The 27669-nt window shown below is 39.4% G+C and overlaps 1 protein-coding gene across 1 annotated transcript; it reads left to right on the top strand.

The window, feature by feature from the left end:
- On the top strand, positions 1-27669 carry LOC124262727 (EGF-like domain-containing protein 1). The gene is made up of 7 exons (XM_046697272.1): positions 1-131; positions 18733-18814; positions 18912-19019; positions 23799-23930; positions 24325-24536; positions 25119-25258; positions 27241-27669. Exons 1-7 carry the CDS (start codon positions 123-125, stop codon positions 27344-27346), a joined length of 789 nt encoding a protein of 262 aa, XP_046553228.1. The 5' UTR covers positions 1-122; the 3' UTR covers positions 27347-27669.

Raw genomic sequence — 27669 nt, 5'->3', positions numbered from 1 at the left:
GTTATATCCGCCACACAATGCTGGTTGTCTCGCTCTGCTGGACAGCAGTTGCGTTAATGCCTTCCCAAGGGGCAGCCCCTGCTTTGAGACTTCATCCTGGTCAGGGTAGCTGAGCGGGGAACATGGTCAGGGTAAGTAGACATGTTACTCGATGTTACTGTTACAGACTGTACTGTTTACTGCATGACAAATCGGGATTAGCTAATTGCATCGGGGTTACAGGAGGATTTTCTCTTCTACTGAACATGATGCCTACTGTTAGATCAGAGAGGGGCAGTTGTAGCGGTCTTATATCTTGTCACCTGTACATATATATGTGCTGAGGGACCAGTTAGTGTTGGTATAGTACCGTACATATATATGTACTGAGTGACCAGATAGTGTTGGTATAGTATATGTACATATATGTACTGAGTCACCAGTTAGTGTTGGTATAGTATATGTACATATATGTACTGAGTCACCAGTTAGTGTTGGTATAGTACCGTACATATATGTACTGAGTCACCAGTTAGTGTTGGTATAGTATATGTACATATATGTACTGAGGGACCAGTTAGTGTTGGTATAGTACCGTACATATATGTACTGAGTCACCAGTTAGTGTTGGTATAGTATATGTACATATATGTACTGAGGGACCAGTTAGTGTTGGTATAGTCAGGGATACTCTACAACCTTATATAGTCTCCCTGGTATAGTATATGTACATATATATACTGAGTCACCAGTTAGTGTTGGTATAGTATATGTACATATATGTACTGAGTCACCAGTTAGTGTTGGTGTAGTGTATGTACATATATGTACGGTGTCACCAGTTAGTGTTGGTATAGTATACGTAAATATATATACTGAGGGACCAGTTAGTGTTGGTATTGTATATGTACATATATGTACTTAGTGACAAGTTAGTGTTTGTATGGTATACGTACATATATAGTGTGTCACCAGTTAGTGTTGGTAAAGTATATGTACATATATGTACATATATGCTGAGTGACCAGTTAGTGTTTGTATAGTATATGTACATATATGTACTGAGTCACCAGTTAGTGTTGGTATAGTATATGTACATATATGCTCTGAGTGACCAGTTAGTGTTGGTATAGTATACGTACATATATGTACTGAGTCACCAGTTAGTGTTGGTATATGTATATGTACATATATATGTACTCAGTCAACAGTTAGTGTTGGTATAGTATATGTACATATATGTACTGAGTCACCAGTGAGTGTTGGTATAGTATATGTACGGTGGGGCAGCCGAGTCACCAGTTAGTGTTGGTATAGCGTATATGTACATATATGTACTGAGGGACCAGTTAGTGTTGGTATAGTACCGTACATATATGTACTGAGTCACCAGTTAGTGTTGGTATAGTATATGTACATATATGTACCGAGTCACCCGTTAGTGTTGGTAGAGTATATGTACATATATGTACTGAGTCACCAGTTAGTGTTGCTATAGTATATGTACATATATGTACTGAGTCACCAGTTAGTGTTGGTATAGTATATGTACATATATGTACTGAGGGACCAATTAGTGTTGGTATAGTCAGGGATACTCTTCAACCTTATATAGTCTCCCTGGTATAGTATATGTACATATATATACTGAGTCACCAGTTAGTGTTGCTATAGTATATGTACATATATGTACTGAGTCACCAGTTAGTGTTGGTATAGTATATGTACATATATGTACTGAGGGACCAGTTAGTGTTGGTATAGTACCTGTACATATATGTACTGAGTCACCAGTTAGTGTTGGTATAGTATATGTACATATATGTACCGAGTCACCCGTTAGTGTTGGTAAAGTATATGTACATATATGTACTGAGTCACCAGTTAGTGTTGCTATAGTATATGTACATATATGTTCTGAGTCACCAGTTAGTGTTGGTATAGTATATGTACATATATGTACTGAGGACCAGTTAGTGTTGGTATAGTATATGTACATATATGTACTACTGAGTCACCAGTTAGTGTTGGTATAGTATATGTACATATATGTACCGAGTCACCAGTTAGTGTTGGTATAGAATATATGTACATATATGTACTGAGTCACCAGTTAGTGTTGCTATAGTATATGTACATATATGTACTGAGTCACCAGTTAGTGTTGGTATAGTATATGTACATATATGTACTGAGGGACCAGTTAGTGTTGGTATAGTACCGTACATATATATGTACTGAGTCACCAGTTAGTGTTGGTATAGTATATGTACATATATGTACCGAGTCACCCGTTAGTGTTGGTAGAGTATATGTACATATATGTACTGAGTCACCAGTTAGTGTTGCTATAGTATATGTACATATATGTACTGAGTCACCAGTTAGTGTTGGTATAGTATATGTACATATATGTACTGAGGGACCAATTAGTGTATGTATAGTCAGGGATACTCTACAACCTTATATAGACTCCCTGGTATAGTATATGTACATATATATACTGAGTCACCAGTTAGTGTTGGTATAGTATATGTACATATATATACCGAGTCACCAGTTAGTGTTGCTATAGTATATGTACATATATGTACTGAGTCACCAGTTAGTGTTGGTATAGTATATGTACATATATGTACCGAGTCACCAGTTAGTGTTGGTAATGTATATGTACATATATATACTGAGTGACCAGTTAGTGTTGGTATAGTATATGTACATATACATACTGAGTGACCAGTTAGTGTTGGTATAGTATACGTAAATATATGTACTGAGTCACCAGTTAGTGTTGGTGTAGTATATGTACATATATGTACTGAGTCACCAGTTAGAGTTGGTATAGTATATGTACATATATGTACTGAGGGACCAGTGAGTGTTGGTATAGTATATGTACATATATGTACTGTGTCACCAGTTAGTGTTGGTGTAGTATATGTACATATATGCACTGAGTCACCAGTTAGAGTTGGTATAGTATATGTACATATATGTACTGAGTAACCAGTGAGTGTTGGTATAGTATATGTACATATATGTACTGTGTCACCAGTTAGTGTTGGTGTAGTATATGTACATATATATGCACTGAGAGTCACCAGTTAGAGTTGGTATAGTATATGTACATATATGTACTGAGTAACCAGTGAGTGTTGGTATAGTATATGTACATATATGTACTGTGTCACCAGTTAGTGTTGGTGTAGTATATGTACATATATGTACTGAGTCACCAGTTAGTGTTGGTATAGTATATGTACATATATGTACTGAGTAACCAGTTAGTGTTGGTATAGTATATGTACATATATGTACTGTGTCACCAGTTAGTGTTGGTGTAGTATATGTACATATATGCACTGAGTCACCAGTTAGAGTTGGTATAGTATATGTACATATATGTACTGAGTAACCAGTGAGTGTTGGTATAGTATATGTACATATATGTACTGTGTCACCAGTTAGTGTTGGTGTAGTATATGTACATATATGCACTGAGTCACCAGTTAGAGTTGGTATAGTATATGTACATATATGTACTGAGCAACCAGTGAGTGTTGGTATAGTATATGTACATATATGTACTGTGTCACCAGTTAGTGTTGGTGTTGTAGTATATGTACATATATATATGCACTGAGTCACCAGTTAGAGTTGGTATAGTATATGTACATATATGTACTGAGTAACCAGTTAGTGTTGGTATAGTATATGTACATATATGTACTGTGTCACCAGTTAGTGTTGGTGTAGTATATGTACATATATGCACTGAGTCACCAGTTAGAGTTGGTATAGTATATGTACATATATGTACTGAGTAACCAGTGAGTGTTGGTATAGTATATGTACATATATGTACTGTGTCACCAGTTAGTGTTGGTGTAGTATATGTACATATATGCACTGAGTCACCAGTTAGAGTTGGTATAGTATATGTACATATTATACGTACCGAGTAACCAGTAGTGTTGGTATAGTATATGTACATATATGTACTGAGTCACCAGTTAGTGTTGGTATAGTATATGTACATATATGCACTGAGTCACCAGTTAGAGTTGGTATAGTATATGTACATATATGTACTGAGTCACCAGTGAGTGTTGGTATAGTATATGTACATATATGTACTGTGTCACCAGTTAGTGTTGGTATAGTATATGTACATATATGTACTGAGTAACCAGTGAGTGTTGGTATAGTATATGGGCGGTGGGGTAGCCTAGTGGTTAAAGCGTTAGCTCGTCACGCCGACGACCCGGGTTCGAATCCCACATGGGTACAATGTGTGAAGCCCATTTCTGGTGTCCCCCGTCTTGATGTTGCTGGAATATTGCTAAAAGCGGCGTAAAACCAACCTCAGTCAGTGGTATAGTATATGTACATGTATGCACTGAGTCACCAGTTAGTGTTGGTTTGGTATATGTACATATATGCACTGAGTCACCAGTTAGTGTTGGTAAAGTATATGTACATATATGTACTGAGTCACCAGTTAGTGTTGGTATAGTATATGTACATATACATGTACTGAGTCACCAGTTAGTGTTGGTATAGTATATGTACATATATGTACTGAGTCACCAGTTAGTGTTGGTATAGTATATGTACATATATGTACTGTGTCACCAGTTAGTGTTGGTATAGTATATGTACATATATGTACTGAGGGACCAGTTAGTGTTGGTATAGTATATGTACATATATGTACTGAGTCACCAGTTAGTGTTGGTATAGTATATGTACATATATGTACTGAGTCACCAGTTAGTGTTGGTATAGTATATGTACATATATGTACTGAGTCACCAGTTAGTGTTGGTATAGTATATGTACATATATGTACTAAGGGACCAGTTAGTGTTGGTATAGTCAGGGACACTCTACAACCTTATATAGTCTCCCTGGTATAGTATATGTACATATATATACTGAGTCACCAGTTAGTGTTGGTATAGTATATGTACATATATATACCGAGTCACGAGTTAGTGTTGGTGTAGTATATGGACATATATATACTGAGTGACCAGTTAGTGTTGGTATAGTATATGTACATATATATACCGAGTCACCAGTTAGTGTTGGTATAGTATATGTACATATATGTACCGAGTCACCAGTTAGTGTTGGTATAGTATATGTACTTATATGTACTGAGTCACCCGTTAGTGTTGGTAAAGTATATGTACATATATGTACTGAGTCACCAGTTAGTGTTGCTATAGTATATGTACATATATGTACTGAGTCACCAGTTAGTGTTGGTATAGTATATGTACATATATGTACTGAGGGACCAGTTAGTGTTGGTATAGTACCGTACATATATGTACTGAGTCACCAGTTAGTGTTGGTATAGTATATGTACATATATGTACCGAGTCACCCGTTAGTGTTGGTAGAGTATATGTACATATATGTACTGAGTCACCAGTTAGTGTTGCTATAGTATATGTACATATATGTCCTGAGTCACCAGTTAGTGTTGGTATAGTATATGTACATATATGTACTGAGGGACCAATTAGTGTTGGTATAGTCAGGGATACTCTACAACCTTATATAAACTCCCTGGTATAGTATATGTACATATATATACTGAGTCACCAGTTAGTGTTGGTATAGTATATGTACATATATATACCGAGTCACCAGTTAGTGTTGCTATAGTATATGTACATATATGTACTGAGTCACCAGTTAGTGTTGGTATAGTATATGTACATATATGTACCGAGTCACCAGTTAGTGTTGGTAATGTATATGTACATATATATACTGAGTGACCAGTTAGTGTTGGTATAGTATATGTACATATACATACTGAGTGACCAGTTAGTGTTGGTATAGTATACGTAAATATATGTACTGAGTCACCAGTTAGTGTTGGTATAGTATATGTACATATATGTACCGAGTCACCCGTTAGTGTTGGTATAGTATATGTACATATATGTACTGAGTCACCAGTTAGTGTTGCTATAGTATATGTACATATATGTACTGAGTCACCAGTTAGTGTTGGTATAGTATATGTACATATATGTACTGAGGGACCAGTTAGTGTTGGTATAGTACCGTACATATATATGTACTGAGTCACCAGTTAGTGTTGGTATAGTATATGTACATATATGTACCGAGTCACCCGTTAGTGTTGGTAGAGTATATGTACATATATGTACTGAGTCACCAGTTAGTGTTGCTATAGTATATGTACATATATGTACTGAGTCACCAGTTAGTGTTGGTATAGTATATGTACATATATGTACTGAGGACCAGTTAGTGTTGGTATAGTATATGTATATATCTACAAGTCACCAGTTAGACTCCTGGTATAGTATATGTACATATATATACTGAGTCACCAGTTAGTGTTGGTATAGTATATGTACATATATATACTGAGTCACCAGTTAGTGTTGGTATAGTATATGTACATATATGTACTGAGTCACCAGTTAGTGTTGGTATAGTATATGTACATATATGTACTGAGTCACCAGTTAGTGTTGGTATAGTATATGTACATATATGTACTGAGTGACCAGTTAGTGTTGGTATAGTATATGTACATATACATACTGAGTGACCAGTTAGTGTTGGTATAGTATACGTAAATATATGTACTGAGTCACCAGTTAGTGTTGGTGTAGTATATGTACATATATGTACTGTACTGAGTCACCAGTTAGAGTTGGTATAGTATATGTACATATATGTACTGAGTCACCAGTGAGTGTTGGTATAGTATATGTACATATATGTACTGTGTCACCAGTTAGTGTTGGTGTAGTATATATGTACATATATGCACTGAGTCACCAGTTAGAGTTGGTATAGTATATGTACATATATGTACTGAGTCACCAGTGAGTGTTGGTATAGTATATGTACATATATGTACTGTGTCACCAGTTAGTGTTGGTGTAGTATATGTACATATATGCACTGAGTCACCAGTTAGAGTTGGTATAGTATATGTACATATATGTACTGAGTAACCAGTTAGTGTTGGTATAGTATATGTACATATATGTACTGTGTCACCAGTTAGTGTTGGTGTAGTATATGTACATATATGTACTGAGTCACCAGTTAGAGTTGGTATAGTATATGTACATATATGTACTGAGTCACCAGTTAGTGTTGGTATAGTATATGTACATATATGCACTGAGTCACCAGTTAGTGTTGGTGTAGTATATGTGTATATATGCACTGAGTCACCAGTTAGAGTTGGTATAGTATATGTACATATATGTACTGAGTCACCAGTTAGTGTTGGTATAGTATATGTACATATATGTACTGAGTCACCAGTTAGTGTTGGTATAGTATATGTACATATATGTACTGAGTCACCAGTTAGTGTTGGTATAGTATATGTACATATATACATACTGAGTCACCAGTTAGTGTTGGTATAGTATATGTACATATATGTACTGAGTCACCAGTTAGTGTTGGTATAGTATATGTACATATATGTACTGAGTCACCAGTTAGTGTTGGTATAGTATATGTACATATATGTACTGAGTAACCAGTTAGTGTTGGTATAGTATATGTACATATATGTACTGTGTCACCAGTTAGTGTTGGTGTAGTATATGTACATATATGCACTGAGTCACCAGTTAGTGTTGGTATAGTATATGTACATATATGTACTGAGTCACCAGTTAGTGTTGGTGTAGTATATGTACATATATGTACTGTGTCACCAGTTAGTGTTGGTGTAGTATATGTACATATATGTGCTGAGTCACCAGTTAGTGTTGGTATAGTATATGTACATATATGTACTGAGTAACCAGTTAGTGTTGGTATAGTATATGTACATATATACTGAGTCACCAGTTAGTGTTGGTATAGTATATGTACATATATGCACTGAGTGACCAGTTAGTGTTGGTATAGTATACGTAAATATATGTACTGAGTCACCAGTTAGTGTTGGTATAGTATATGTACATATATGTACTACTCAGTCAACAGTTAGTGTTGGTATAGTATATGTACATATATGTACTGAGTAACCAGTGAGTGTTGGTATAGTATATGGGCGGTGGGGTAGCCTAGTGGTTAAAGCCTTAGCTCGTCACGCCGACGACCCGGGTTCGAATCCCCACATGGGTACAATGTGTGAAGCCCATTTCTGGTGTCCCCCGTCGTGATGTTGCTGGAATATTGCTAAAAGCGGCGTAAAACCAACCTCAGTCAGTGGTATAGTATATGTACATATATGTACTGAGGGACCAGTGAGTGTTGGTTTGGTATATGTACATATATGCACTGTGTCACCCGTTAGTGTTGGTAAAGTATATGTACATATATGTACTGAGTCACCAGTTAGTGTTGGTATAGTATATGTACATATATGTACTGTGTCACCAGTTAGTGTTGGTGTAGTATATGTACATATATGCACTGAGTCACCAGTTAGTGTTGGTATAGTATATGTACATATATGTACTGAGTCACCAGTTAGTGTTGGTATAGTATATGTACATATATGTACTGAGTCACCAGTTAGTGTTGGTATAGTATATGTACATATATGTACTGAGTCACCAGTTAGTGTTGGTATAGTATATGTACATATATGTACTGAGTCACCAGTTAGTGTTGGTATAGTATATGTACATATATGTACTGAGTCACCAGTTAGTGTTGGTATAGTATATGTACATATATATACTGAGTCACCAGTTAGTGTTGGTATAGTATATGTACATATATGCATGTACACATATATACTGAGTCACCAGTTAGTGTTGGTATAGTATATGTACATATATGTACTGAGTCACCAGTTAGTGTTGGTATAGTATATGTACATATATGTACTGAGTCACCAGTTAGTGTTGGTATAGTATATGTACATATATACCTGAGTCACCAGTTAGTGTTGGTATAGTATATGTACATATATGTACTGAGTCACCAGTTAGTGTTGGTATAGTATATGTACATATATGTACTGAGTCACCAGTTAGTGTTGGTATAGTAGTATATGTACATATATGTACTGAGTCACCAGTTAGTGTTGGTATAGTATATGTATATATATATGTACTGAGTCACCAGTTAGTGTTGGTATAGTATATGTACATATATGTACTGAGTCACCAGTTAGTGTTGGTATAGTATATGTACATATATGTACTGAGTCACCAGTTAGTGTTGGTATAGTATATGTACATATATGTACCGAGTCACCAGTTAGTGTTGGTATAGTATATGTACATATATGTACTGAGTCACCAGTTAGTGTTGGTATAGTATATGTACATATATGTACTGAGTCACCAGTTAGTGTTGGTATAGTATATGTACATATATGTACTGAGGGACCAGTTAGTGTTGGTATAGTATATGTACATATAACCTTATATAAACCAGTTAGTGTTTGGTATAGTATATGTACATACATATATACTGAGTCACCAGTTAGTGTTGGTATAGTATATGTACATATATGCACTGAGTCACCAGTTAGTGTTGGTATAGTATATGTACATATATGTACTGAGTCACCAGTTAGTGTTGGTATAGTATATGTACATATATGTACCGAGTCACCAGTTAGTGTTGGTATAGTATATGTACATATATATACTGAGTCACCAGTTAGTGTTGGTATAGTATATGTACATATATGTACTGAGTCACCAGTTAGTGTTGGTATAGTATATGTACATATATGTACTGAGTCACCAGTTAGTGTTGGTATAGTATATGTACATATATGTACTGAGTCACCAGTTAGTGTTGGTATAGTATATGTACATATATGTACTGAGTGACCAGTTAGTGTTGGTATAGTATATGTACATATATGTACTGTGTCACCAGTTAGTGTTGGTGTAGTATATGTACATATATGCACTGAGTCACCAGTTAGAGTTGGTATAGTATATGTACATATATGTACTGAGTCACCAGTTAGTGTTGGTATAGTATATGTACATATATGTACTGTGTCACCAGTTAGTGTTGGTGTAGTATATGTACATATATGCACTGAGTCACCAGTTAGTGTTGGTATAGTATATGTACATATATGTACTGAGTCACCAGTTAGTGTTGGTATAGTATATGTACATATATGTACTGAGTAACCAGTTAGTGTTGGTATAGTATATGTACATATATGTACTGTGTCACCAGTTAGTGTTGGTGTAGTATATGTACATATATGCACTGAGTCACCAGTTAGTGTTGGTATAGTATATGTACATATATGTACTGAGTAACCAGTTAGTGTTGGTATAGTATATGTACATATATGTACTGAGTCACCAGTTAGTGTTGGTGTAGTATATGTACATATATGCACTGAGTCACCAGTTAGAGTTGGTATAGTATATGTACATATATATGTACTGAGTAACCAGTGAGTGTTGGTATAGTATATGTACATATATGTACTGTGTCACCAGTTAGTGTTGGTGTAGTATATGTACATATATGCACTGAGTCACCAGTTAGAGTTGGTATAGTATATGTACATATATGTACTGAGTAACCAGTGAGTGTTGGTATAGTATATGTACATATATGTACTGAGTCACCAGTTAGTGTTGGTATAGTATATGTACATATATGCACTGAGTCACCAGTTAGAGTTGGTATAGTATATGTACATATATGTACTGAGTCACCAGTGAGTGTTGGTATAGTATATGTACATATATGTACTGTGTCACCAGTTAGTGTTGGTGTAGTATATGTACATATATGTACTGAGTAACCAGTGAGTGTTGGTATAGTATATGGGCGGTGGGGTAGCCTAGTGGTTAAAGCCTTAGCTCGTCACGCCGACGACCCGGGTTCGAATCCCCACATGGGTACAATGTGTGAAGCCCATTTCTGGTGTCCCCCGTCGTGATGTTGCTGGAATATTGCTAAAAGCGGCGTAAAACCAACCTCAGTCAGTGGTATAGTATATGTACATGTATGTACTGAGGGACCAGTGAGTGTTGGTATAGTATGTACATATATGTTTGGTGTATATGTACATATATGCACTGAGTCACCAGTTAGTGTTGGTATAGTATATGTACATATATGTACTGAGTCACCAGTTAGTGTTGGTGTTAGTATATGTACATATATGCACTGAGTCACCAGTTAGTGTTGGTATAGTATATGTATATATGTACATATATGTACATGTGTCACCAGTTAGTGTTGGTGTAGTATATGTACATATATGCACTGAGTCACCAGTTAGAGTTGGTATAGTATATGTACATATATGTACTGAGTAACCAGTGAGTGTTGGTATAGTATATGTACATATATGTACTGTGTCACCAGTTAGTGTTGGTGTAGTATATGTACATATATGCACTGAGTCACCAGTTAGAGTTGGTATAGTATATGTACATATATGTACTGAGTAACCAGTGAGTGTTGGTATAGTATATGTACATATATGTACTGAGTCACCAGTTAGACTTGGTATAGTATATGTACATATATGCACTGAGTCACCAGTTAGAGTTGGTATAGTATATGTACATATATGTACTGAGTCACCAGTGAGTGTTGGTATAGTATATGTACATATATGTACTGTGTCACCAGTTAGTGTTGGTGTAGTATATGTACATATATGTACTGAGTAACCAGTGAGTGTTGGTATAGTATATGGGCGGTGGGTAGCCTAGTATAAAGCCTTAGCTCGTCACGCCGACGACCCGGGTTCGAATCCCCACATGGGTACAATGTGTGAAGCCCATTTCTGGTGTCCCCCGTCTTGATGTTGCTGGAATATTGCTAAAAGCGGCGTAAAACCAACCTCAGTCAGTGGTATAGTATATGTACATGTATGCACTGAGTCACCAGTTCGTATTGGTTTGGTATATGTACATATATGCACTGAGTCACCCGTTAGTGTTGGTAAAGTATATGTACATATATGTACTGAGTCACCAGTTAGTGTTGCTATAGTATATGTACATATATGTACTGAGTCACCAGTTAGTGTTGGTATAGTGTATGTACATATATGTACTGAGTCACCAGTTAGTGTTGGTATAGTATATGTACATATATGTACTGTGTCACCAGTTAGTGTTGGTATAGTATATGTACATGTATGTACTGAGGGACCAGTTAGTGTTGGTATAGTACCGTACATATATGTACTGAGTCACCAGTTAGTGTTGGTATAGTATATGTACATATATGTACTGAGGGACCAGTTAGTGTTGGTATAGTACCGTACATATATGTACTGAGTCACCAGTTAGTGTTGGTATAGTATATGTACATATATGTACTGAGGGACCAGTTAGTGTTGGTATAGTCAGGGATACTCTACAACCTTATATAGTCTCCCTGGTATAGTATATGTACATATATATACTGAGTCACCAGTTAGTGTTGGTATAGTATATGTACATATATATACCGAGTCACGAGTTAGTATATATACATATATATGAGTCACGAGTTAGTGTTGGTGTAGTATATGGACATATATATACTGAGTGACCAGTTAGTGTTGGTATAGTATATGTACATATATATACCGAGTCACCAGTTAGTGTTGGTATAGTATATGTACATATATGTACCGAGTCACCAGTTAGTGTTGGTATAGTATATGTACTTATATGTACTGAGTCACCCGTTAGTGTTGGTAAAGTATATGTACATATATGTACTGAGTCACCAGTTAGTGTTGCTATAGTATATGTACATATATGTACTGAGTCACCAGTTAGTGTTGGTATAGTATATGTACATATATGTACTGAGGGACCAGTTAGTGTTGGTATAGTATATGTACATATATGTACTGAGTCACCAGTTAGTGTTGGTATAGTATATGTACATATATGTACCGAGTCACCCGTTAGTGTTGTTAAAGTATATGTACATATATGTACTGAGTCACCAGTTAGTGTTGCTATAGTATATGTACATATATGTACTGAGTCACCAGTTAGTGTTGGTATAGTATATGTACATATATGTACTGAGGGACCAGTTAGTGTTGGTATAGTATAGTACATATATGTACTGAGTCACCAGTTACTGTTGGTATAGTATATGTACATATATGTACCGAGTCACCAGTTAGTGTTGGTATAGTATATGTACATATATGTACTGAGTCACCAGTTAGTGTTGGTATAGTATATGTACATATATGTACTGAGGGACCAGTTAGTGTTGGTATAGTATATGTATATATATGTACTGAGTCACCAGTTAGTGTTGGTATAGTATATGTACATATATGTACCGAGTCACCCGTTAGTGTTGGTAAAGTATATGTACATATATGTACTGAGTCACCAGTTAGTGTTGCTATAGTATATGTACATATATGTACTGAGTCACCAGTTAGTGTTGGTATAGTATATGTACATATATGTACTGAGGGACCAGTTAGTGTTGGTATAGTCAGGGATACTCTACAACCTTATATAGTCTCCCTGGTATAGTATATGTACATATATATACTGAGTCACCAGTTAGTGTTGGTATAGTATATGTACATATATGTACTGAGTCACCAGTTAGTGTTGGTATAGTATATGTACATATATGTACTGAGTCACCAGTTAGAGTTGGTATAGTATATGTACATATATGTACTGAGGGACCAGTGAGTGTTGGTATAGTATATGTACATATATGTACTGTGTCACCAGTTAGTGTTGGTGTAGTATATGTACATATATGCACTGAGTCACCAGTTAGAGTTGGTACCAGTGCTAGTCACCAGTGAGTTTGGTATAGTATATGTACATATATGTACTGAGTAACCAGTGAGTGTTGGTATAGTATATGTACATATATGTACTGAGTCACCAGTTAGTGTTGGTGTAGTATATGTACATATATGCACTGAGTCACCAGTTAGAGTTGGTATAGTATATGTACATATATGTACTGAGTAACCAGTGAGTGTTGGTATAGTATATGTACATATATGTACTGTGTCACCAGTTAGTGTTGGTGTAGTATATGTACATATATGCACTGAGTCACCAGTTAGAGTTGGTATAGTATATGTACATATATGCACTGAGTAACCAGTGAGTGTTGGTATAGTATATGTGCATATATGTACTGTGTCACCAGTTACTGTTGGTGTAGTATATGTACATATATGTACTGAGTAACCAGTGAGTGTTGGTATAGTATATGTACATATATGTACTGTGTCACCAGTTAGTGTTGGTGTAGTATATGTACATATATGCACTGAGTCACCAGTTAGAAGTGGTATAGTATATGTACATATATGTACTGAGTAAGCAGTGAGTGTTGGTATAGTATATGTACATATATGTACTGTGTCACCAGTTAGTGTTGCTATAGTATATGTACATATATATACTGAGTCACCAGTTAGTGTTGGTATAGTATATGTACATATATGCACTGAGTCACCAGTTAGAAGTGGTATAGTATATGTACATATATGTACTGAGTAAGCAGTGAGTGTTGGTATAGTATATGTACATATATGTACTGAGTCACCAGTTAGACTTGGTATAGTATATGTACATATATGCACTGAGTCACCAGTTAGAGTTGGTATAGTATATGTACATATATGTACTGAGTCACCAGTGAGTGTTGGTATAGTATATGTACATATATGTACTGTGTCACCAGTTAGTGTTGGTGTAGTATATGTACATATATATACTGAGTAACCAGTGAGTGTTGGTATAGTATATGGGCGGTGGGGTAGCCTAGTGGTTAAAGCCTTAGCTCGTCACGCCGACGACCCGGGTTCGAATCCCCACATGGGTACAATGTGTGAAGCCCATTTCTGGTGTCCCCCGTCGTGATGTTGCTGGAATATTGCTAAAAGCGGCGTAAAACCAACCTCAGTCAGTGGTATAGTATATGTACATGTATGCACTGAGTCACCAGTTCGTGTTGGTTTGGTATATGTACATATATGCACTGAGTCACCCGTTAGTGTTGGTAAAGTATATGTACATATATGTACTGAGTCACCAGTTAGTGTTGCTATAGTATATGTACATATATGCACTGAGTCACCAGTTAGTGTTGGTATAGTGTATGTACATATATGTACTGAGTCACCAGTTAGTGTTGCTATAGTATATGTACATATATGTACTGTGTCACCAGTTAGTGTTGGTGTAGTATATGTACATATATGTACAGTCACCAGTTAGTGTTGGTAAAGTATATGTACATATATGTACCGAGTAACCAGTTAGTGTCGGTGTAGTATATGTACATATATATACTGAGTGACCAGTTAGTGTTGGTATAGTATATGTACATATATGTACTGTGTCACCAGTTAGTGTTGGTGTAGTATATGTACATATATGTACGGTGTCACCAGTTAGTGTTGGTATAGTATACGTAAATATATGTACTGAGGGACCAGTTAGTGTTGGTATTGTATATGTACATATATGTACTTAGTGACCAGTTAGTGTTTGTATGGTATACGTACATATATACTGAGTCACCAGTTAGTGTTGGTATAGTATATGTACAGATATGCACTGAGTCACCAGTTAGTGTTGGTATAGTATACGTAAATATATGTACTGAGTCACCAGTTAGTGTTGGTATAGTACCGTACATATATGTACTGAGTAACCAGTGAGTGTTGGTATAGTATATGTACATATATGTATCGAGTCACCAGTTAGTGTTGGTATAGTATATGTACATATATGTACTGTGTCACCAGTTAGTGTTGGTGTAGTATATGTACATATATGTACTGAGGGACCAGTTAGTGTTGGTATAGTATATGTACATATATGTACTGAGTCACCAGTTAGTGTTGGTATAGTATATGTACATATATGTACTGTATCACCAGTTAGTGTTGGTATAGTATGTGTACATATATGTACTGAGTCACCAGTTAGTGTTGGTATAGTATATGTACATATATGTACTGTGTCACCAGTTAGTGTTGGTATAGTACCGTACATATATGTACTGAGTCACCAGTTAGTGTTGGTATAGTATATGTACATAGATGTACTGAGTCACCAGTTAGTGTTGGTATAGTATATGTACATATATGTACTGTGTCACCAGTTAGTGTTGGTATAGTATATGGGCGGTGGGGTAGCCTAGTGGTTGAAGCGTTAGCTCGTCACGCCGACGACCCGGGTTCGAATCCCCACATGGGTACAATGTGTGAAGCCCATTTCTGGTGTCCCCCGTCTTGATGTTGCTGGAATATTGCTAAAAGCGGCGTAAAACCAACCTCAGTCAGTGGTATAGTATATGTACATGTATGCACTGAGTCACCTGTTCGTGTTGGTTTGGTATATGTACATATATGCACTGAGTCACCCGTTAGTGTTGGTAAAGTATATGTACATATATGTACTGAGTCACCAGTTAGTGTTGCTATAGTATATGTACATATATATACTGAGTGACCAGTTAGTGTTGGTATAGTATATGTACATATATGTACTGAGTCACCAGTTAGTGTTGGTATAGTATATGTACATATATGTACTGAGTCACCAGTTAGTGTTGGTATAGTATATGTACATATATGTACTGTGTCACCAGTTAGTGTTGGTGTAGTATATGTACATATATGTACAGTCACCAGTTAGTGTTGGTGTAGTATATGTACATATATGTACTGAGGGACCAGTTAGTGTTGGTATAGTATATGTACATATATGCACTGTTTCACCAGTTAGTGTTGGTATGGTATACGTATATATACGTACTGAGTGATCAGTTAGTGTTGGTATAGTACCGTACATATATGTACTGTGTTACCAGTTAGTGTTGGTATAGTATATGTACATATATGTACTGAGTGACCAGTTGGTGTTGGTATAGTATGTGCACATAAAATGTACCGAGTCACCAGTTAGTGTTGGTATAGTATATGTACATATATGTACTCTGTCACCAGTTAGTATTGGTGTGGTATATGTACATATATGTACTGAGTCACCAGTTAGTGTTGGTATGGTATACGTACATATATGTACTGAGTCACCAGTTAGTGTTGGTGTAGTATATGTACATATTTCGTTATTTCGTTGGTTTGTCCACTGCTCAACAAAGCCATGTCTACTCTCATCAAATATATTCACATCTTACATGTCGTAATGCATTGCTAATGTTATTAAAGTCAGTGCACCGAACAAACATTATTGTGGTCCTCTTCATTATCTTTGACTATAATTGAATTGCCAGAGCCTACATTTTGCCCCACCAACCGATTGAAGTGTGTACAATTGTTAATGTGAGTAACATCGGCGACATCGCGTGTACAACGGCTACACCATGTATTCAGTAAAGATTACGGTGTTCGAGGTACATAGGCCAATAATTCTGCAGCTTCGTTGCGTAATGGGCGTGCTGGCGGCGTGCTGATCCATACGCGGAGGATGGAATGGGTAAACAATGTTATACTTCAAACTAACTTCATGTTTACGTAGCACAACTGATAAAAGTAACTGAAACTGATATCAACTGATCACACTTACAACATACAGCAATGGTTGAGGTGTAGCGCCTTTGATAAAAAATAAGGTCTATCTGCGTACAACACATTAAATGACGTTTTAGAGCTATGAATACAAGTAGATTTACTACAGCAAGGGCATTTGTTTACCATGTAGAAATGTTACACATTGTACACGCTACCTCTGATGAAGTGACAGGATCCTCGACTTGTAGAAATGGATCAACATATCAAGCAAAGTTGATTATGTAAGTGGAAAATCTTTCAGAAAAGGAAATGGTAAAATGATTTGAAAGCCACTCATATATTTGGTTTAATGTTTATTTCTACGAGACGACATGTTACTTGCCTGGTGCTGTTGGTATTGTCTTTTGTAGCCTGCTGGTGCAAATAATTACAACTAGGGAAAAATGTTCACTTTTCTGGAGCACGGCAGTTCTAAGGTTTTGAGACAGCGAGGACATTCTAATATATAGTGCTGTACTGCTGGATGCGTTTTACCACCACACTGGTTACAGAGGTGACACCAGCAACACCGACACTACTAGTTGATTACCCTCCATCAGCTGGAACCAGTACAATATGACATTACATACAGTTATGATTCCATGTCCAGTTTCAAAGTGTCGTAAACCATGTTATTTCTGGGTCCATTATCTCCAGACGCAATAGCCCTAATGGTTGCCTGAGACTCGGTGAAAATGTTTACTTCATGGTCATATTCATGTGCCAGACTCAGTGCTTTTAGAATTGTTACAAGTTCTGCTGCAATAGCCGATATAAAATAATGATGTCTGGACCCGCCTCCGCCGTGATGCTGCTGGAATATTGCTAAAAGCGGCGTAAAACCATACTCACTCACTCACTCTGGACCCATCTGAGATGGTATGATTAGGGATGCGGAAAGCGAGAACCATGTTTTCATGTTGCATAGCCCTCTTATATACAATCATCAGTAAATCCACCATGTGTTGCCAACGTTCTTCATTTCCCCTTCACAGTCCGAGAGTGTCAGTGACATCCTCATCAGAGTGTTCGGATGTCGTGTTCTGGGTGTCATGGCTAACGTATTCTCTTGACTTCGATTGCAATTCAAGTTTGAATGTTTGGAATTATTGTTCGAATACATTTTCATACATACATGTAGTTGTTTCAAGTAGACAATCTGTGAAACATATAGGTGTGCACGTGTTGCACTGACTAAAGAAACAATGGTAACGAGATGGAGAGTATAACAACAGTTGATGATGTTCCAGATACGCGGTGTCACTGCCAGGGGAGTGCTGCTGTGGTACTGGCTACTTGTAATGCAGGACGGTGGTCACGGTGTTTCTATAGGTAAATGGTCTGCTACACCACGTCCATACCGCATTATTTGGTAAACCGTTTAAGGAATGCTCAATGATCTGGCTTCGATTACTTTTGTTCCTTCCAGAGTTCAACTGTCTTCGAGAGGGTACAAGCTGTAAGGCTGGAGGCACATGCACCCCAGAAGGAGATTGTGTCTGCCCGGGCAACACGGGTGGCTTTGACTGCTCTCACGGTCAGCTCCACACTAGAACTGTGTGACGTCGCGATACAAAATAAATATTTTGTCTTCCCATCCGTACATTTTACCTTACGTGCGAAGGAGACTTACATCCTTGGCTCCAATAGATATTTAAATCCTACATAAATTTAGATGATCCAGAGACATGTTTAATGTTCTGATTTAAGTTAAAGTTAGTGTTATAATGATGTTACAGATATATGTCGCGATGTTTGGTAATATGTTGATCTATCTTGACTGTCGCCGATATCAGTATCACATATAGTTTGAGTGCTTTTGGTTTCATAAAGATGAAACCTAAGTTATAACAGCAATTGGCAACGACCTGAATTTAATAAATTCGTTAATTCGAAGTTGTTCGGTACACACATTTTAAGCTGTCCTCGAATACCTCCAGAGATAAGATCAACTGACTCAGCACAGCGCAGCACTACAGTATCTAGATGATGTCTAAGTTTAGTTGCACAAGGAGTAGCATGAAGGTGGCATGCTCCATTCTTACACTGACTGGTCTGCTTCCCGGGACCCAATATAATGATGCGGGCAGTAACGAAAGATCTACCACATCAACACGAGGATGTCCTATCAATTATGCTTAACACGACAAGATATACGCCAGAATGTACAAAACACAAACGCTATGCGTGCGTCTGACTAAGTAACTGTATGTGACCAATACTCATCCTGGTGACCAATACTCATCTTTGTGTACGTCCAACTCTCACCTCCAGACACTTCCGTTTCTGCTGCACTGTTAATGTGTCTGCATGTCCAACTCTCACCTCCAGACACTTCCGTTTCTGCTGCACTGTTAATGTGTCTGTACGTCCAACTCTCACCTCCAGACACCTCCGTCTATGCTGCACTGTTAATGTGTCTGCATGTCCAACTCTCACCTCCAGACACTTCCGTTTCTGCTGCACTGTTAATGTGTCTGCATGTCCAACTCTCACCTCCAGACACTTCCGTTTCTGCTGCACTGTTAATGTGTCTGCATGTCCAACTCTCACCTCCAGACACTTCCGTTTCTGCTGCACTGTTAATGTGTCTGCATGTCCAACTCTCACCTCCAGACACTTCCGTTTCTGCTGCACTGTTAATGTGTCTGCATGTCCAACTCTCACCTCCAGACACTTCCGTTTCTGCTGCACTGTTAATGTGTCTGCATGTCCAACTCTCACCTCCAGACACCCTCCTTCTGCTGCTGTTAATGTGTCTGTTAATGTGTCTGTATGTCCAACTCTCACCTCCAGACACTTCCGTTTCTGCTGCACTGTTAATGTGTCTGCATGTCCAACTCTCACCTCCAGACACTTCCGTTTCTGCTGCACTGTTAATGTGTCTGCATGTCCAACTCTCACCTCCAGACACTTCCGTTTCTGCTGCACTGTTAATGTGTCTGCATGTCCAACTCTCACCTCCAGACACTTCCGTTTCTGCTGCACTGTTAATGTGTCTGCATGTCCAACTCTCACCTCCAGACACCTTCCGTTTCTGCTGCTGCACTGTTAATGTGTCTGCATGTCCAACTCTCACCTCCAGACACTTCCGTTTCTGCTGCACTGTTAATGTGTCTGCATGTCCAACTCTCACCTCCAGACACTTCCGTTTCTGCTGCACTGTTAATGTGTCTGCACGTCCAACTCTCACCTCCAGACACCTCCTCTTCTGCTGCTCTGTTAATGTGTCTGCATGTCCAACTCTCACCTCCAGACACTTCCGTTTCTGCTGCACTGTTAATGTGTCTGTACGTCCAACTCTCACCTCCAGACACCTCCTCTAATGCTGCTCTGTTAATGTGTCTGCATGTCCAACTCTCACCTCCAGACACTTCCGTTTCTGCTGCACTGTTAATGTGTCTGTACGTCCAACTCTCACCTCCAGACACCTCCTCTCCAACTCTCGCTGCACTGTTAATGTGTCTGCATGTCTGCATGTCCAACTCTCACCTCCAGACACCTCCTCTAATGCTGCTCTGTTAATGTGTCTGTACGTCCAACTCTCACTTCCAGACACCTCCTCTAATGCTGCTCTGTTAATGTGTCTGCATGTCCAACTCTCACCTCCAGACACTTCCGTTTCTGCTGCTCTGTTAATGTGTCTGCATGTCCAACTCTCACCTCCAGATACCTCCTCTAATGCTGCTCTGTTAATGTGTCTGTATGTCCAACTCTCACCTCCTGACACCTCCTCTAATGCTGATCTGTTAATGTGTCTGTATGTCCAACTCTCACCTCCTGACACCTCCTCTAATGCTGCTCTGTTAATGTGTCTGTATGTCCAACTCTCACCTCCAGACACCTCCTCTAATGCTGCTCTGTTAATGTGTCTGTATGTCCAACTCTCACCTCCAGACACCTCCTCTAATGCTGCTCTGTTAATGTGTCTGTATGTCCAACTCTCACCTCCAGACACCTCCTCTAATGCTGCTCTGTTAATGTGTCTGTATGTCCAACTCTCACCTCCAGACACCTCCTCTAATGCTGCTCTGTTAATGTGTCTGTATGTCCAACTCTCACCTCCAGACACCTCCTCTAATGCTGCTCTGTTAATGTGTCTGTATGTCCAACTCTCACCTCCTGACACCTCCTCTAATGCTGCTCTGTTAATGTGTTTCTGTATGTCCAACTCTCACCTCCTGACACCTCCTCTAATGCTGCTCTGTTAATGTGTCTGCATGTCCAACTCTGTACCTCCTGACACCTCCTCTAATGCTGCTCTGTTAATGTGTCTGTATGTCCAACTCTCACCTCCAGACACCTCCTCTAATGCTGCTCTGTTAATGTGTCTGTATGTCCAACTCTCACCTCCAGACACCTCCTCTAATGCTGCTCTGTTAATGTGTCTGTAATGTGTCTGCATGTCCAACTCTCACCTCCAGACACCTCCTCTAATGCTGCTCTGTTAATGTGTCTGTACGTTCAAATCTCACTTCCTGACACCTCCTCTAATGCTGCTCTGTTAATGTGTCTGTACGTTCAACTCTCACCTCCAGACACCTCCTCTAATGCTGCTCTGTTAATGTGTCTGTATGTCCAACTCTCACCTCCTGACACCTCCTCTAATGCTGCTCTAATGTGTCTGCATGTCTCCTCTAATGCTGTCTGTTAATGTGTCTGTATGTCCAACTCTCACCTCCTGACACCTCCTCTAATGCTGCTCTGTTAATGTGTCTGTATGTCCAACTCTCACCTCCTGACACCTCCTCTAATGCTGCTCTGTTAATGTGTCTGTATGTCCAACTCTCACCTCCTGACACCTCCTCTAATGCTGCTCTGTTAATGTGTCTGTACGTTCAACTCTCACCTCCTGACACCTCCTCTAATGCTGCTCTGTTAATGTGTCTGTACGTCCAACTCTCACCTCCAGACACCTCCTCTAATGCTGCTCTGTTAATGTGTCTGTATGTCCAACTCTCACCTCCTGAACCTCCTCTAATGACACTTCCGTTTCTGCTGCTCTGACACCTCCACCTCTCTGCTGCTCTGTTAATGTGTCTGTATGTCCAACTCTCACCTCCTGACACCTCCTCTAATGCTGCTCTGTTAATGTGTCTGTATGTCCAACTCTCACCTCCTGACACCTCCTCTAATGCTGCACTGTTAATGTTTCTGTATGTCCAACTCTCACCTCCAGACACCTCCTCTAATGCTGCTCTGTTAATGTGTCTGTATGTCCAACTCTCACCTCCAGACACCTCCTCTAATGCTGCTCTGTTAATGTGTCTGTATGTCCAACTCTCACCTCCAGACACCTCCTCTAATGCTGCTCTGTTAATGTGTCTGTATGTCCAACTCTCACCTCCTGACACCTCCTCTAATGCTGCTCTGTTAATGTTTCTGTATGTCCACCTCACTCTAATGCTGCTCTGTTAATGTGTTAATGTCTGTATGTCCAACTCTCACCTCCAGACACCTCCTCTAATGCTGCTCTGTTAATGTGTTAATGTGTCTGTATGTCCAACTCTCACCTCCTGACACCTCCTCTAATGCTGCTCTGTTAATGTGTCTGCATGTCCAACTCTCACCTCCTGACACCTCCTCTAATGCTGCTCTGTTAATGTGTCTGCATGTCCAACTCTCACCTCCAGACACCTCCTCTAATGCTGCTCTGTTAATGTGTCTGTATGTCCAACTCTCACCTCCTGACACCTCCTCTAATGCTGCTCTGTTAATGTGTCTGTATGTCCAACTCTCACCTCCAGACACCTCCTCTAATGCTGCTCTGTTAATGTGTCTGTATGTCCAACTCTCACCTCCACACACTCCTCTAATGCTGCTCTGTTAATGTGTCTGTATGTCCAACTCTCACCTCCAGACACCTCCTCTAATGCTGCTCTGTTAATGTGTCTGTATGTCCAACTCTCACCTCCTGACACCTCCTCTAATGCTGCTCTGTTAATGTGTCTGTATGTCCAACTCTCACTTCCTGACACCTCCTCTAATGCTGCTCTGTTAATGTGTCTGTATGTCCAACTCTCACCTCCAGACACCTCCTCTAATGCTGCTCTGTTAATGTGTCTGCATGTCCAACTCTCACCTCCAGACACTTCCGTTTCTGCTGCTCTGTTAATGTGTCTGTATGTCCAACTCTCACCTCCAGACACCTCCTCTAATGCTGCTCTGTTAATGTGTCTGTATGTCCAACTCTCACCTCCTGACACCTCCTCTAATGCTGCTCTGTTAATGTGTCTGTATGTCCAACTCTCACCTCCAGACACCTCCTCTAATGCTGCTCTGTTAATGTGTCTGTATGTCCAACTCTCACCTCCAGACACCTCCTCTAATGCTGCGGATCAGAGAAGCTGTGGCTGTAACGAGGCTGCCCAAGGGTTCTTCTGTAAGACGAACGGAGATTGCTTCTGTCCACCTTCTCACTACGGAAACAAGTGTCAGTTCAAAACGTGTAAGTAAACCTACATTCTGTGCATCTTTTCAAGTTCTCCATGATCCTTGTGTGAATGAAGTAATGTGTGTACCTTGAGCTAATAACTTCATGATACCAGCTAGACAAATTGATACATGTCGCATTGTACCCACACAGAATGGGTCAATGTTCCTCCTCCTCGTTGAAGCCATCTTCATACAACTCCAGGATCTCATGATTGTCTCTGATCTCCCCGATTAAAAACGTCTTTGACAAGCTTCTGCTCAGAAACAAAATCTGGGGATACAATGAGCCGCACTAAAAGATGTATCTATGAATAGCATCTGTAGAACTTGATATATCAGTTATGACCAGTTGAAAAGACTATCTCGATTTATTGGTAATATAAGCATGCTTCATTACTAATCCACAGTTCAGGTCGTCTGCTCTCTTCCCGGAAAAATAATCACCAACATCAATGTTCCGGGAGCTATGACCGCACGTGTCTTCCTCAAAGACAAGAGAGGAAGTTGTGATTTTAGTACCACTGTCCCTGCTGACACTCCTGCAGGGTGGGTTGGAACATTCCTGGAGGTCGGCATTGATGCCACCTCTAACTGTCCAGCAGAGATTGTCACACGTCCAGTAAGTACAGTTCAAGCCATTTAGAATTAGGGGACATGCCTCTTTGATGAAATCGGTCACTTGTATCAGTTCTCGATATCCGTGACAATATACAGTTAAAGGTGAGTGAGTGCGTAAGGTTTTACGACGCTTTCAGCAATATTTCAGAACATCACGGCGGGGGACATCGGAAATGAGCTTGACACATTGTGCCCGTGTGGGGTATAGTACCCGGTTCTTCGTGGTACCGAGGGAACTTAAACACTTGGCTACCCCACCGCCCCCTTCTTAGAATGAAGGGTTGTGAGTTACATTCAAGGTACAGATGGCTGTGCTGTTACTGCAGATACAGAATAAAGGTAAAAGTATATACATTGTATACTATGTATATGGTTATTGCTTCCTTATCCTATCAGCATTTCAAATCTTTTCACGTCTTTAAATGTGTTTTAGCCTCAGTATTTGGTTTGCTGGATTCAACTGGCAGGTTTCGTGAATATTGGATGCCATAGCACAAAATGAATCAGTTTCATGTTAACTGTAATTTGACAGTTGTTGAAACAGAAGTAACTATTATTTTTTGGTCATATGTCTTACTTGTAGAATGGTGTTGTTGGACATTGCGTGACCTCGATGCTACAATACAACGCCCTATATATCAGTGGACAGGACGCTGCCATCCGTCTCTGCTGCGAGGATACTGTCGTGTCCAAGGATGTGGGCCAGCTTCAGCCTGTTGATAGGTAGGTCGTGCCTTCTGGATTTATGGGCGATATCCTAACCTCTAGACGCAACCATATATCTGGACTATATACACGATTTATCAGATATTTAGCACTATGAGAAATGACATGAAGTATCACATGTTAAATTATCATTTTTCTTACATGTTTGCAAGGTGAGACTGTAACTGTACTGGCTACAGAAATAACTTAGTATTCACGATCAGTATTTTAATGTTTCACTGTGTCTTGTGAAGAAAGACGTATCTGAGGGTTAATATTTCACGTTCAGCTGTTGTTAACTACTTTTAAACTCTGCCTCTAGTAGGCAACAGAAACCAAATATTAATGATAGTGTTGAACGTGATGCTAGACAGGCTAGATGCTCACACACAACACACACCGGTTAATCAAGTCAGTACGTAACGAGGCTAGAGTTGAACGTGATGCTAGACAGGCTAGATGCTCACACACAACACACACCGGTTAATCAAGTCAGTACGTAACGAGGCTAGAGTTCACACACAACACACACCGGCGTGATGCTAGAGTTGAACGTGATGCTAGATGCTCACACACAACACACACGGTTAATCAAGTCAGTCAGTACGTAACGAGGCTAGAGTTGAGAGGGGATGCTAGACAGCTAGACAGGCTATGCTCACACACAACACACACCGGTTAATCAAGTCAGTACGTAACGAGGCTAGTAGTAACGAGGCTAGAGTTGAGCGTGATGCTAGACAGGCTAGATGCTCACACACAACACACACCGGTTAATCAAGTCAGTACGTAACGAGGCTAGAGTTGAACGTGATGCTAGACAGGCTAGATGCTCACACACAACACACACCGGTTAATCAAGTCAGTACGTAACGAGGCTAGAGTTGAGCGGAAGCTAGACAGGCTAGATGCTCACACACAACACACACCGGTTAATCAAGTCAGTACGTAACGAGGCTAGAGTTGAGCGTGCTGACAGGCTAGATGCTCACACACACACACACACCGGTTAATCAAGTCAGTACGTAACGAGGCTAGAGTTGAGCGGGAAGCTAGACAGGCTAGATGCTCACACACAACACACACCGGTTAATCAAGTCAGTACGTAACGAGGCTAGAGTTGAACGTGATGCTAGACAGGCTAGATGCTCACACACAACACACACCGGTTAATCAAGTCAGTGCGTAACGAGGCTAGAGTTGAACGTGATGCTAGACAGGCTAGATGCTCACACACAACACACACCGGTTAATCAAGTCAGTGCGTAACGAGCTAGACAGGCTAGAGTTGAGCGTGATGCTAGACAGGCTAGATGCTCACACACAACACACACCGGTTACTCAAGTCAGTACGTAACGAGGCTAGAGTTGAACGTGATGCTAGACAGGCTAGATGCTCACACACAACACACAGCGGTTAATCAAGTCAGTACGCAACGAGGCTAGTGTTAGTGAACGTGATGCTAGACAGGCTAGATGCTCACACACAACGCACACCGGTTAATCAAATCAGTACATACCGAGGAAATAGCTAAATCTGACGGCGGAATATGATATACGTTTCAGCTATTGTAAACATTTTCAGTAGTAAGGTGAGAGACGTGTGGCCGTTGTTCATATTCGAAGCTTCAATAGATGCGTGATCGTTGAGGCATATACGATTTGTTGATAATGTGAACTATTACATCCATCTAGAGTGAGTGAGTGAGTTGGGTTTTACGCCGCTTTTAGCAATATTCCAGCAATATCACGGCGGGGGACACCAGAAATGGGCTTCACACATTGTGCCCATGTGGGGAATCGAACCCGGGCCTTCGGCATGACGAGCGAACGCTTTAACCACTGGGCTACCCCACAGCCCCTCACATCCATCTAGAGGTTTCGATAAGAATATAATAGTTACAACAGGCAGTTTTTAGTTCTGCGTGTATAATGCAACTTCTTTTGCCGACTATTTTATCACACTAAAAAGAACCTTCAATGGTTTCTGTATGTCACAGGTCTACGACGCTGGCACCACAACGGACGTCCCTCGTACACGCTTCCAGCGCAGTGACCATTGTCCTGGCTGTCCTGGCGTGGAGTGTTACTGCACTGCTACGATAAGAGACACTGAACCATTTATGTCAGATAGTCTTCAGAACCACATCCCGTAGGTCTAGCCATTCAACGAGGTCGTCGACACACAATTACTCCTGTCTGGCTGGAAGGATTTAACAATTTGTTTGACATTTGTTTGTCCGTTTGCTTGTTTTCAAAGGTCAAAGGTATAGATTTTGTAGCTAACCAATCTTAAAAGTCGTGGAATCAAACAATCCAATAGAAATTATGACCATGTCTGGTTAACAGTGGAAGTATACTAGAAGATCGAAATATACCAGTTCTGTAATCAAAGCAATAATAAAAGATGTATGACTATTTACTACTAA

The sequence above is a fragment of the Haliotis rubra genome, unplaced genomic scaffold, assembly GCF_003918875.1.
Source record: "Haliotis rubra isolate DU_JTF1 unplaced genomic scaffold, ASM391887v1 Scf850, whole genome shotgun sequence".
NCBI classification, from domain to species: Eukaryota; Metazoa; Mollusca; class Gastropoda; order Lepetellida; family Haliotidae; genus Haliotis; species Haliotis rubra.
The sequence above is the reverse complement of the archived record's forward strand: the minus strand, read 5'-3'. Positions and strand labels throughout refer to the sequence as shown.